Below are 12,095 nucleotides of genomic sequence, written 5' to 3'. Positions count from 1 at the left end.
TGTAAATTAACATTCCTTAATGCTGTGCCTTTAAAAAATAAATGTGGTATGAGCAAAATTATTAGTTTATTTCTTCAACAATAACTTCTTAAGGTAGGTAGAAAAGTGTTTCCAGGCCTATTGATATTACTGATTGTTCTTTCCTTTTCAAACAGAATCCCTTTTTAGAGGTCAAGGTAACAGACACACCAAAAAGATCCAGAAGGGATTTTGGTCTTGACTGTGATGAGCACTCAACAGAATCACGATGCTGTCGTTACCCTCTAACTGTGGATTTTGAAGCTTTTGGATGGGATTGGATTATCGCTCCTAAAAGATATAAGGCCAATTACTGCTCTGGAGAGTGTGAATTTGTATTTTTACAAAAATATCCTCATACTCATCTGGTACACCAAGCAAACCCCAGAGGTTCAGCAGGCCCTTGCTGTACTCCCACAAAGATGTCTCCAATTAATATGCTATATTTTAATGGCAAAGAACAAATAATATACGGGAAAATTCCAGCGATGGTAGTAGACCGCTGTGGGTGCTCATGAGATTTATATTAAGCGTTCATAACTTCCTAAAACATGGAAGGTTTTCCCCTCAACAATTTTGAAGCTGTGAAATTAAGTACCACAGGCTATAGGCCTAGAGTATGCTACAGTCACTTAAGCATAAGCTACAGTATGTAAACTAAAAGGGGGAATATATGCAATGGTTGGCATTTAACCATCCAAACAAATCATACAAGAAAGTTTTATGATTTCCAGAGTTTTTGAGCTAGAAGGAGATCAAATTACATTTATGTTCCTATATATTACAACATCAGCGAGGAAATGAAAGCGATTCTCCTTGCGTTCTGATGAATTAAAGGAGTATGCTTTAAAGTCTATTTCTTTAAAGTTTTGTTTAATATTTACAGAAAAATCTACATACAGTATTGGTAAAATGCAGGATTGTTATATACCATCATTCGAATCATCCTTAAACACTTGAATTTATATTGTATGGTAGTATACTTGGTAAGATAAAATTCCACAAAAATAGGGATGGTGCAGCATATGCAACTTCCATTCCTATTATAATTGACACAGTACATTAACAATCCATGCCAATGGTGCTAATATGATAGGCTGAATGTCTGAAGCTACCAGGTTTATCACATAAAAAACATTCAGTAAAATAGTAAGTTTCTCTTTTCTTCAGGTGCATTTTCCTACACCTCCAAATGAGGAATGGATTTTCTTTAATGTAAGAAGAATCATTTTTCTAGAGGTTAGCTTTCAATTCTGTAGCATACTTGGAGAAACTGCATTATCTGAAAAGGCAGTCAAATGGTATTTGTTTTTATCAAAATGTCAAAATAACATACTTGGAGAAGTATGTAGTTTTGTCTTTGGAAAATTACAACACTGCCTTTGCAACACTGCAGTTTTTATGGTAAAATAATAGAAATGATCGACTCTATCAATATTGTATAAAAAGACTGAAATAATGCATTTATATAATATGTATACAACATTGTTTTGTAAATAAGTGTCTCCTTTTTTATTTACTTTGGTATATTTTTACACTAAGGACATTTCAAATTAAGTACTAAGGCACAAAGGCATGTCATGCATCACAGAAAAGCAACTACTTATATTTCAGAGCAAATTAGCAGATTAAATAGTGGTCTTAAAACTCCATATGTTAATGATTAGATGGTTATATTACAATCATTTTATATTTTTTTACATGATTAACATTCATTTATGGATTCATGATGGCTGTATAAAGTGAATTTGAAATTTCAATGGTTTACTGTCATTGTGTTTAAATCTCAACGTTCCATTATTTTAATACTTGCAAAAACATTACTAAGTATACCAAAATAATTGACTCTATTATCTGAAATGAAGAATAAACTGATGCTATCTCAACAATAACTGTTACTTTTATTTTATAATTTGATAATGAATATATTTCTGCATTTATTTACTTCTGTTTTGTAAATTGGGATTTTGTTAATCAAATTTATTGTACTATGACTAAATGAAATTGTTTCTTACATCTAATTTGTAGAAACAGTATAAGTTATATTAAAGTGTTTTCACATTTTTTTGAAAGACACAACAGTTTTTATTCTAATGATTAATTCTGGATTTCTGATTTTCACTTTATTATAAAAGTCTAATTGTTTAGCACAAAAGTTTGGTTGAGGAATTTTAGGTCTGCTACTCTGGTTCTCAGGAGTTAAATTCCTATTAAATTGGTCCTAGTCAAGTTGCTTTACACATACGAAAGCAAGGAGTAGTTATATCTGTTTCATTTCTCTTTTTTTATTTTTTTATTATACTTTAAGTTTTAGGGTACATGTGCACAACGTGCAGGTTTGTTACATATGTATACATGTGCCATGTTGGTGTGCTGCACCGAGTAACTTGTCATTTAACATTAGGTATATCTCCAAATGCTATCCCTCTCCCCTCCCCCCACCCCACAACAGTCTCCAGAGTGTGATGTTCCCCTTCCTGTGTCCATGTGTTCTCATTGTTCAATTCCCACCTATGAGTGAGAATATGTGGTGTTTGGTTTTTTGTCCTTGTGATAGTTTGCTGAGAATGATGGTTTCCAGCTTCATCCATGTCCCTACCAAGGACACGAACTCATCATTTTGTATGGCTGCATAGTATTCCATGGTGTATATGTGCCACATTTTCTTAATCCAGTCTATCATTGTTGGACATTTGGCTTGGTTCCAAGTCTTTGCTACTGTGAATAGTGCTGCAATAAACATACGTGTGCATGTGTCTTTATAGCAGCATGATTCATAGTCCTTTGGGTACATACCCAGTAATGGGATTGCTGGATCAAATGGTATTTCTAGTTCTAGATCCTTGAGGAATCGCCACACTGACTTCCACAATGGTTGAACTAGTTTACAGTTCCACCAACAGTGTAAAAGTGTTCCTATTTCTCCACATCCTCTCCAGCACCTGTTGTTTCCTGACTTTTTAATGATCTCCATTCTAGCTGGTGTGAGATGGTATCTCATTGTGGTTTTGATTTGTATTTCTCTGATGGCCAGTGATGATGAGCATTTTTTCATGTGTCTTTTGGCTGCATAAATGTCTTCTTTTGAGAAGTGTCTGTTCATATCCTTCACCCACTTTTTGATGGGTTTTTTTCTTGTAAATTTGTTGGAGTTCATTGTAGATTCTGGATATTAGCCCTTTGTCAGATGAGTAGGTTGCAAAAATTTTCTCCCATTCTGTAGGTTGCCTGTTCACTCTGATGGTAGTTTCTTTTGCTGTGCGGAAGCTCTTTAATTAGATTCCATTTGTCAATTTTGGCTTTTGTTGCCATTGCTTTTGGTGTTTTAGACATGAAGTCCTTGCCTATGCCTATGTCCTGAATGATATTGCCTAGGTTTTCTTCTAGGGTTTTTATGGTTTTAGGTCTAACATTTAAGTCTTTAATCCATCTTGAATTAATTTTTGTATAAGGTGTAAGGAAGGGATCCAGTTTCAGCTTTCTACATATGGCTAGCCAGTTTTCCCAGCACCATTTATTATATAGGGAATCCTTTCCCCATTTCTTGTTTTTGTCTTGACCTGAAAACTATTTATATGTTTTCATAGGTTCAATTTCCAAATGCATTGCAGTTGGCAAGGGTATATGGTCCTAGAGTTACAAGTTTTACTGAAGCCACAGAGACACAAGGAAGCTACATTTTTTTCTTACCACTTAATGAAACTGGTACACTTATCTGAACTTTGTGAGCACCAATTTTCAAACTGAATTGCAAAACAGTTGTAAAATACTTAGAAATCCTTAAGTGCAATAACATATATAAAAATTTTTTAAGTGCTCCCTCCTCTCCACCCTCCATCAGTTTAGTAACTTAGTTATAAAGCAGTGACTAACTTTAATGGGGAAGATAATTAAAATTCTATGTGTTAATATTGCTAAATAGTGTATAATTAATATAAATGTCATTTCAATAATTTCTATTTGTATATTAATTACATACAAATAGAAATCTAAATTCAAATATTGATTAAACTATAATATGATAAAATCCATTTCAAATATCAAATGATCACTTTTAAAAATAAAACATACGAGTACTACCAATAATATAACTAAGAAATGAAACTATAGGCAATGATAGGCAAGTCATGACTTGTCTGGCATGTGACATAGAGTGTTGAAATTTCATTTGCATGGTCATTCAGTTCCAGTTTACACACTGCAAAACGTATCAAAGCAAACTACACTATTTTGGTCATCCCTGAGTAAGATGTCGAGCAATGAAAAATGGTACTAAATTTAGTACCATCCATGCCTCGATGGCATTTTGCAGAGGAAGTATTTGGAAAATGAGTATATTTACGCTAGATAACATGCATGGTTTATAGCAAGTTTATCTTGGTTGCCATTCAAAACACTAGACAGAAGGAATATTTAAATATTTTTTCCTAGATTACACATCAAAATACTTCAATAGTATCACATCCTGTCAAGAACGCAAGATGTTCTTGAATGTAAGATTTTACATATGAGGCTGCCCAGACATAAAATGTATATAAAATAATGACAGACAACTCCTTAATAAGATAACTTATAAAGGTTGACTAGCTTATGTCAGGTTTAACATTACACTAAGTATTCCTGATATGGAACTGTATAGTTTGGCAATGATGCAAGACACACACGCTTTGTTTTCATTGATTCCACTTTTGGATTACTATAAGAAAGAAAAATTTTAACAGTATTATGCTATTGTTTCTGCTTCATAATAAAGCTGATGTTTTAAATAAGCACACACATATACTTTTTTAAAGATCAACTTTAATAAAATGTCATTTTATTAGTTCTATATATGCACTATAGGCAAAATATTATTCACTAGTATTAATTCATAGAAATGTAAAACATAATACCAGATTCTGACCCTAATGAGATCTGTTGAAAACGTCTCCTGAGAAGGGCTAACAGCTATATTTGACTCAATTTATCTTAAAGGTAACTTTAAACCAAAAATGTAAAAAAGATTAAATCACTAATTCAACCGTTTAATTTGTTATCCTAACCATTCAAAATTACTCTATTGAGAAACCTTTTCCTACAAGTGTTAAGGGTTTTTTCTCTTTAACGTCTTATGAAGGACACCATTCAGAACAAAATTTGATTATGCGGTTTGGGCCATAGATCCTCCACAAGATTTTCTCAGATCCGCTCCCACGGACACTAAGTCTAAGAAGCCAAATGTCTCTTTGTTGTATTCCCATGGAACTCAGAACCTTGGCATTACCTCTCAACCAGCCCAAAACAAAACATGTCCATACAAGAAAGTATGCCTACATGATTTCATGAGATCCTGATAATGCTGAGATAGAATTCTGAAGGTGACAATCAAGCATAAAACACTGGTTTACTAAGCACACTAAAGTGACTATGGGAGAAAATCAAAATTGTTACATGGAAACAATTGAGTGGTCATTGAGGCAATCGCTAGGCTTCAGGCTTCAAGAATATCTTCCTGAAAAGCTGCATACTTTTCAGGCAACTCAAGTAATGGAGTGAATTATATGGCTGCCTGCACCCTAGGTGAAGAATTCTACTGGGGAACACCAGGTCATCTTGGGCTCTGAATGAGGCCAGGTGCCATGGGATAAAAATTATAGTAAAGAAAAGTAGATCACGCCTGTAATCCCAGCACATTGGGAGGCCGAGGCGGGCGGATCACGAGGTCAGGAGATCGAGACCATCCTGACTAACACAGTGAAACCCTGTCTCTACTAAAAAATACAAAAAAATTAGCCAGGCGTGGTGGCGGGCGCCTGTAGTCCCAGCTACTTGGGAGGCTGAGGCAGGAGAATGGCGTGAACCCGGGAGGTGGAGCTTGCAGTGAGCCGAGATTGCGCCACTGCACTCCAGCCTGGGCCACAGAGCAAGACTCCGTCTCAAAAATAAATAAATAAATAAATAAATAAATAAATAAATAAATAAATAAATAAAATAAAAAATAATAAAAATAAGAAAAGCAGATGAGTGTACTCCTCCCTACTTGTAGATATGCCTTGCCTGTAGATACGCCAGTAAAATTGTCCCAAAGTCTAGAATCTACCAAGACCTGTGTCTTACAGTGAACTTAAGTTCCTTACAGCACCAGACAGAATTCCACCAAAGTTGCAAAGGACTGATGCAAACCTAAAGAGATTCCTATCTTCTCATTGGCCAGAGTGCATACCTGTGACTGAAACAAATTGCACCAAGTAAGTTTCTTATGGGAGAATTAGCTCTGCAACTGCTGGGCCAGCAGAAGTCCTTCCTTCACTGAGAGAGGTGTGTGGACTATGAATAGTGAGCCCTATCCAGCTTGACCAGACAGATGTTCCACCAAAGATTCCTCATCCTGGCCAAAGACAGCAGTGTCATCTCAGGGCAGCGATTGTGACAGTGGCTGGAATCTGGCCATATATATATTGACACAGCCTTACCTAGTACATTACCTGGTTAGTGTATTTGGCCCTCATATATTCTCTTCAGCTTAGTAAGGAATAAATTACTTATAGGAAATTGGACAAGACCCATGAGTATGACTTACAGAAGAAAATCACATTATATAGGAATTATTATCTCCATTTTGGAAATGAGGAAGTTGAGGCTCAGAGAGATGCACGACTAATAAATGACTAAGATGGGTATATACATAATGTAAGAAATACAAATGTAGAGATACAATTTTTCACAGTCATTAACTCAGGTGTGAAAAACTGTAACTTTTGATTTCTTACAAAATTGACCAGCTTTTACTTGAAGCCTCCTCATGCTATATCACCATTTCTACTTTGTAGATGCAACATCATTGGGAACCACTCTAATGAAGCTCCTCTCCACGGACCTCACACAGAAAATGATGTACAATGTCCATATCCCCCTGTTCTCAAATGTCTGAACTTCTAGGAGGGGTGTAATATCTCTAATTCCTTACATCCAGTTCAGCTCATGAGGGAGGGCATCACAAAAATACCAGTGTCTGAAGCCTCTCTCTTCCCAACAAATTGTCTCCTGTCATTGGCTCATGAGATCTTTAAGTGAAAAGATATAGAAATAGATTCTGACTGACTGGCTCTATTTACTATTTCTTTATATTTGATACCTGAGCCTAGACTCTTGCACTTGCTACCATTTTTTTCTGATTCTGATCCGACAAGTAGAATCCTGGAAAAATGTAACTTCTTAATAAACCACATTATTAATTCTCACTAATGATAAAAAAGTAACTTAAAATGAGATGACATCCTTTCACCTGCAACTGCACTAAATTTTATGTTAATATCTAGTGTTATTAGTAAGTGTGATCAGAAATAAACACTCTACACTGGACATTAGCTGTAAAAAGGCCCTGCCCAGTACCTTCCAATTTTTAACATTAAACTAAATTTGGCCTGAGGCAACCTCCATACCTCCCTATGTAACTGAAGGGCAATCTAACTTATTAAGTAAACAAACTGAAAGCCTGACTTGGGGGTATATTTTATAACAAATAGCTGCATGTCAGCCAATCACAGCAGCTGAGCTTCAGCCAGTCTCAGGCAGGCAACATGTCCAAATAAGGCAAACACAGATCTATAACCAACCAAGCTGTTTCTGTACTTCACTTCAATTTTCTGTCTATAAATGCTGCCTGTCTACATTGCACAGCAGAGCTCTCTCAACCTCTTCTGGTTCTGAGGGCTGCCTGACTAGCAAATTGTTCTTTGTTCAAATAAACCTTGCTTTATTTTTCAAAAGTTGTTCTTTTAACAGTAACAAGATCCTTAGGGGTTCTAATGGTGATTCCACTTCTAAAATTTTATCCTCCCCCCAAAATGCAAACATTTATGTAAAACTAGAGTTATTATTTTTAAGGTTGGAAATAACATACATTCTAAATACAGGAAAATGGTTACAATTGATTTAGTAGATATATATGTGTATCCCTAAATATATATGATACATGTGTGTACACACATGCTATACACATATTTATCTACTTAGAATACATTCAGCTGTAAATAACAGAAATCCCAATTCAAATAGGACTTAATAGAAAAGCTGATTATCTCATAGAAGTTCAGATGTAAGGGAACTCTAGGTAGAGAATGATAGGCAGCTTAGTAAATCAGTGAAGGCTTAAACGCTTTCCACTGCTTCACTCTGCCATGCTCATTGCATTTGTTTGGCCGTGATGTTGTCTCTACAATTACAAGATGGCTACTGCAGTTTACATGACAACGTCCATGTATATTGAAGAAAGGGAGCCACACTGCACGTGGGTTCGTGAAAAATTTCCTTTGCAGAATCAAAGAATATGATTATATTTAATTTTAATCAATACAATTTGCACTCTGTAGAAGTTGTGCCAATTTATATTTTTATTATAATGTATGAGATTACCTATTTTCCCATACCCTCATCATTTATATTTCTAGTCTGATAGGTGAAAAATGGCATCAGATCATGAGTTTCATTGCGTTTCTCTTATTTTAAGTAAGATTATTAATCTTACTTAAGTAAGGATTGCTTGTACTTCCTTTTCTAGTAATTGCTTTTATCCTTCACTCATTTTTTTTCTATTAGGTTGTTGGTATTTCTTTAAAGAAATCTATGTATTTAAGAAGATAGCCTTTTATGCATGACAAAAATTGCAACTCTTTATTCCCAGATTTCTATTTCTCTTTTGACTTTATGATTTCTTGCGTTTTTAATGCAGAATTTAAAAATATTTGTATGATGTCACATACTTTAGTCTTTATTTATGGCTTCCAGTTTTTTTGGTAATACTTAGAAAGGCCTACTCCTCTATGTGAGGAGTATATTCCAAAATGCATCTTATATTTCATTTTAATACTTTTATGATTTAGTTATTTACTTTAAAGATCTTTAATTCATCTCAATTCCATTTTGTCATAAGTGTGAAGGAAGAATCCAATTTATTTTTCTTCAGCATGATTATTTAGTTGTTACCATTTATAATGCTATTTTTTCCCTGCTGATATAAAATGTAGAATGGTGCCCAATGGACATCTCCTAATAACCACATAGATTCTGTTGACCTAAAGAAAGAAACTGAGGCAAAATTATTATAGGCAATTTATTTGAGCCAGGGTTGAGAACTGCAGCCTTAAACACACTTCCAAATTGCCTTGGGGAGTACTCCACTCAGCCTTTGTTACAGGAAGGCTTTTAAAAAAATGTTTTCTTTTTAATTATTATGGATATATACTAGTTGTACGTGGGGGAATGGTTAATGGGTACTAGCAGGTTTTTAAAGGCAAAAGGGAAGGAGTGGGCTGATACAAAGTTGTCTGACAGGAATTCTCATTGGTTTATAGAAGTAACATTGAGTAGTGATTGGATATACATCATTGAACTAAACTACAGGGTATGAGTTACAGTGTCTAGCACATGGCATTCTATGGTTACTTGGTGTCAGTTAGTCTAGAGCCTACATAGCAAATGGCTTCAAGAGATAATTATTTAGCTCAAAGAGGGAGAGAGATGTGACTACTGTTACATGCCATCACAGTTTATGCCTCTCTGGGCCTAAATTAAAAGGAGCTTGCATTCCTCAGATAAAAAGTTTTTCTTTCTTAATTCTTAGATCTAAAACATAATTTTCATAGAATTTAGTAATAGCACAGGATGCCTAGAGTAAAATCAAGAACCTCCTTGAAATCTAACCATAATCAAATCAGATAAATGCAAAAACAGTATGATGATTGATGTTTCTGTCTGGTCAGAAATAACTAGTTGCAACCCTACCCATATTCATCCATTTATTTCATCAAAGTTTTGAAGAGTCTACTATCATTATATTTTAACCCCCTTAAATGCAGGTGTCGGACATTTAGCTCACAACAACATAGTCCTTCTAGGACAGCATCCCTCACCTCTACTGAAGCCAAGATACCTTCCTTCCATGACTGCAGAGGAAAAAATTTACACATCCTTTCCCCCAAAAGACACAAAACTTCTCCTATCATTACATTTGTTGACTAGTCTCACCCGGTATGTCATTCAGCCTCTCAAAGGAATAACATTTTCTTCCACTGTTCCCAGAAAAGGAGGGCACAAGAACAATTCAGAATATCTCTGGTACTTTCCCTCTGAAGTAACATATCAATTCTATTCATACTTGTGTTCTATCAGACTTCACCCATTCATTGAGTTCAAGACTTGTACTACTGCGGGAACTATGGAGAGAGAAAGGGAGAGGAATAAATCATAATCTTCTCTCAAGAAAACACAGTCTAATGAGAGCAGAAAAGTAAACAGTAAAAGTAAAGCCTCATAAAATGTGACAAATAGTACCCAGTTGACACTTGTCCTGACAACTATGTGGATCCTTACACAAGGTGCTGCGGGAGAAGTGAGTATCAAGTGTACTTGATACTGTCAGTGAAGGGAGCCAGTGAAACATGTTAAGGAGGGAGTAATATGGTTATGTGTAATTTTTCTTAAAAAACTCACTTTAAATAAGGTGTGTTGCCCTTTTTGTGTGTGTGTGTAAAAGTCCCTTTTAAAATCTGGTGAAGCCTATATATCACTTCTCAGAATAATGGTTTAAATTCATTGTTTTAGAAAAGAAACTAATCATATTGACTATAACATCAAAATATTTTTAATGTGGGATATAATAGAAGCTGACAGCACAAAAACTTATTAATAAAATAAATAACACCACCTAGTAGAAAGTACTATCATAACTTAAAAGTAGTGGTAAGCATAAATGAGATACCTGCAACAACTGCAATTTGATATTAGATATTTGTGATTTTTGTTAGTGACATAGTCACAGATATTATGAATAATTCTCTCATTTCAAGTCTATATTTAGAATGGAAAGATGCTGGTGCCTCTGACGCACTGAGCATTGGACTTCTCGAATGGAAAGATGTCAAATTTCAGTTAAATGTAAGTCAAAATAAAGATGTATTTTTTCCCATCCAATTCTCAGATCCTCTGAATTCTATATACTAGTATAAATGAAAGAGACTAGGGGTGGGAATGGGGACAAGTGAATTCAATTAGAAATGACTAGTCAAGGGGAGAAGTGATAAAGGTCTAAATGTTAATAGCCACCATTAGTTGAGCACTTGTTATATTCCATGCATTGTTCAAAGTGTTTTCTAGATCATCTTATCTGCAGAGGTAAGGCTATTATTATACGTATTTTATAGGTAAAAAAAAAAAAAAATCACAGAGAACTAAGAAACTTCATTCAGAATGGGAGTGGCCAAGATGGCTGACTAGAAGCAGCTAAGGTGCATGACTCTCCTGGAGGGGAACAGAAGGAGCAAGTAAATACAGCACCTTCAACTGAAACATCCAGGTACTCACGCTGGGACTAATCAAGGAAACAACTTGACCCATGGAGAATGAAGAAAAGCAAGACAGGACAATCGGCCACCCGGGAACAACACAGAGCCAGGGAACTTCCCCCACCAAGGGAAGCAGTGAGTGAATGTGCGACCCTGGGAAATCATGCTTCTCCCACGGATCTTTGCAACCCCCGGCTCAGGAGATCTCCTTGTGAACCCACTCCACCAGGGCCTTCAGTCTGACAGACACGGCTATGTGGAGTCTTGGCAGAGCAGCCGTTCAGGCAAGCATGGAGACCCTGGAGCCTTAGATACTCAGGCTTTCTGGCAAAAGTAGCTGCAGCTCTGGCAAAGTGGGAGCTTACACCCCCGTACATACTACTAGGAAAGAGGCTCAATTGAGGCTGCTGAGCAGCGACAGCCTGCAGGCCCCACTTCCATGGCACCTCACAAGATAAGACCCACTGGCTTGGAATTCCAGCTGGCCACTGGTAGGAGCATTGCGCCTCCCTTAGAAGGCGCTCTTGGAGTTAGGGGTGGGCTTCCATCTTTGCTGTTTGGGTGCCTCAGCCATTCCAGCCTTCAGGATTTGGAGAGTCCGGGCCAGGGGGAAGGGGATCTCCCAACACAACACAGCTGCTCTACCAAAACATGGCCAAACTGCTGCTTTCAGTGGATGCCCAATCCCATTCCTCCTCGCTGGGCAGGACCTCTCAGCCAGGGCCTTCAGCCGTGCCTCAACCATGTTCTCCAGTT

The 12,095-nt window shown here is 36.3% G+C and overlaps 2 protein-coding genes across 9 annotated transcripts in view; one reads left to right on the top strand and one right to left on the bottom strand.

The window, feature by feature from the left end:
- The window catches only part of MSTN (myostatin), an 88,145-nt gene extending 86,051 nt beyond the window's left edge, over positions 1-2,094 (top strand). Inside the window, exon 8 of the mRNA XM_019022028.4 lies at positions 156-2,094. Within this exon, the coding sequence (XP_018877573.1) occupies positions 156-536 (381 nt within the window). The 3' untranslated portion in view covers positions 537-2,094. The remainder of the gene's footprint in view (positions 1-155) is intronic.
- Positions 1-12,095, bottom strand: part of C11H2orf88 (chromosome 11 C2orf88 homolog) — a 323,752-nt gene that overhangs the window by 141,097 nt on the left and 170,560 nt on the right. The window lies entirely within an intron of this gene.

This window comes from Gorilla gorilla, chromosome 11 (assembly GCF_029281585.2).
Source record: "Gorilla gorilla gorilla isolate KB3781 chromosome 11, NHGRI_mGorGor1-v2.1_pri, whole genome shotgun sequence".
In the NCBI taxonomy this organism is placed as follows: Eukaryota; Metazoa; Chordata; class Mammalia; order Primates; family Hominidae; genus Gorilla; species Gorilla gorilla.
The sequence above is the reverse complement of the archived record's forward strand: the minus strand, read 5'-3'. Positions and strand labels throughout refer to the sequence as shown.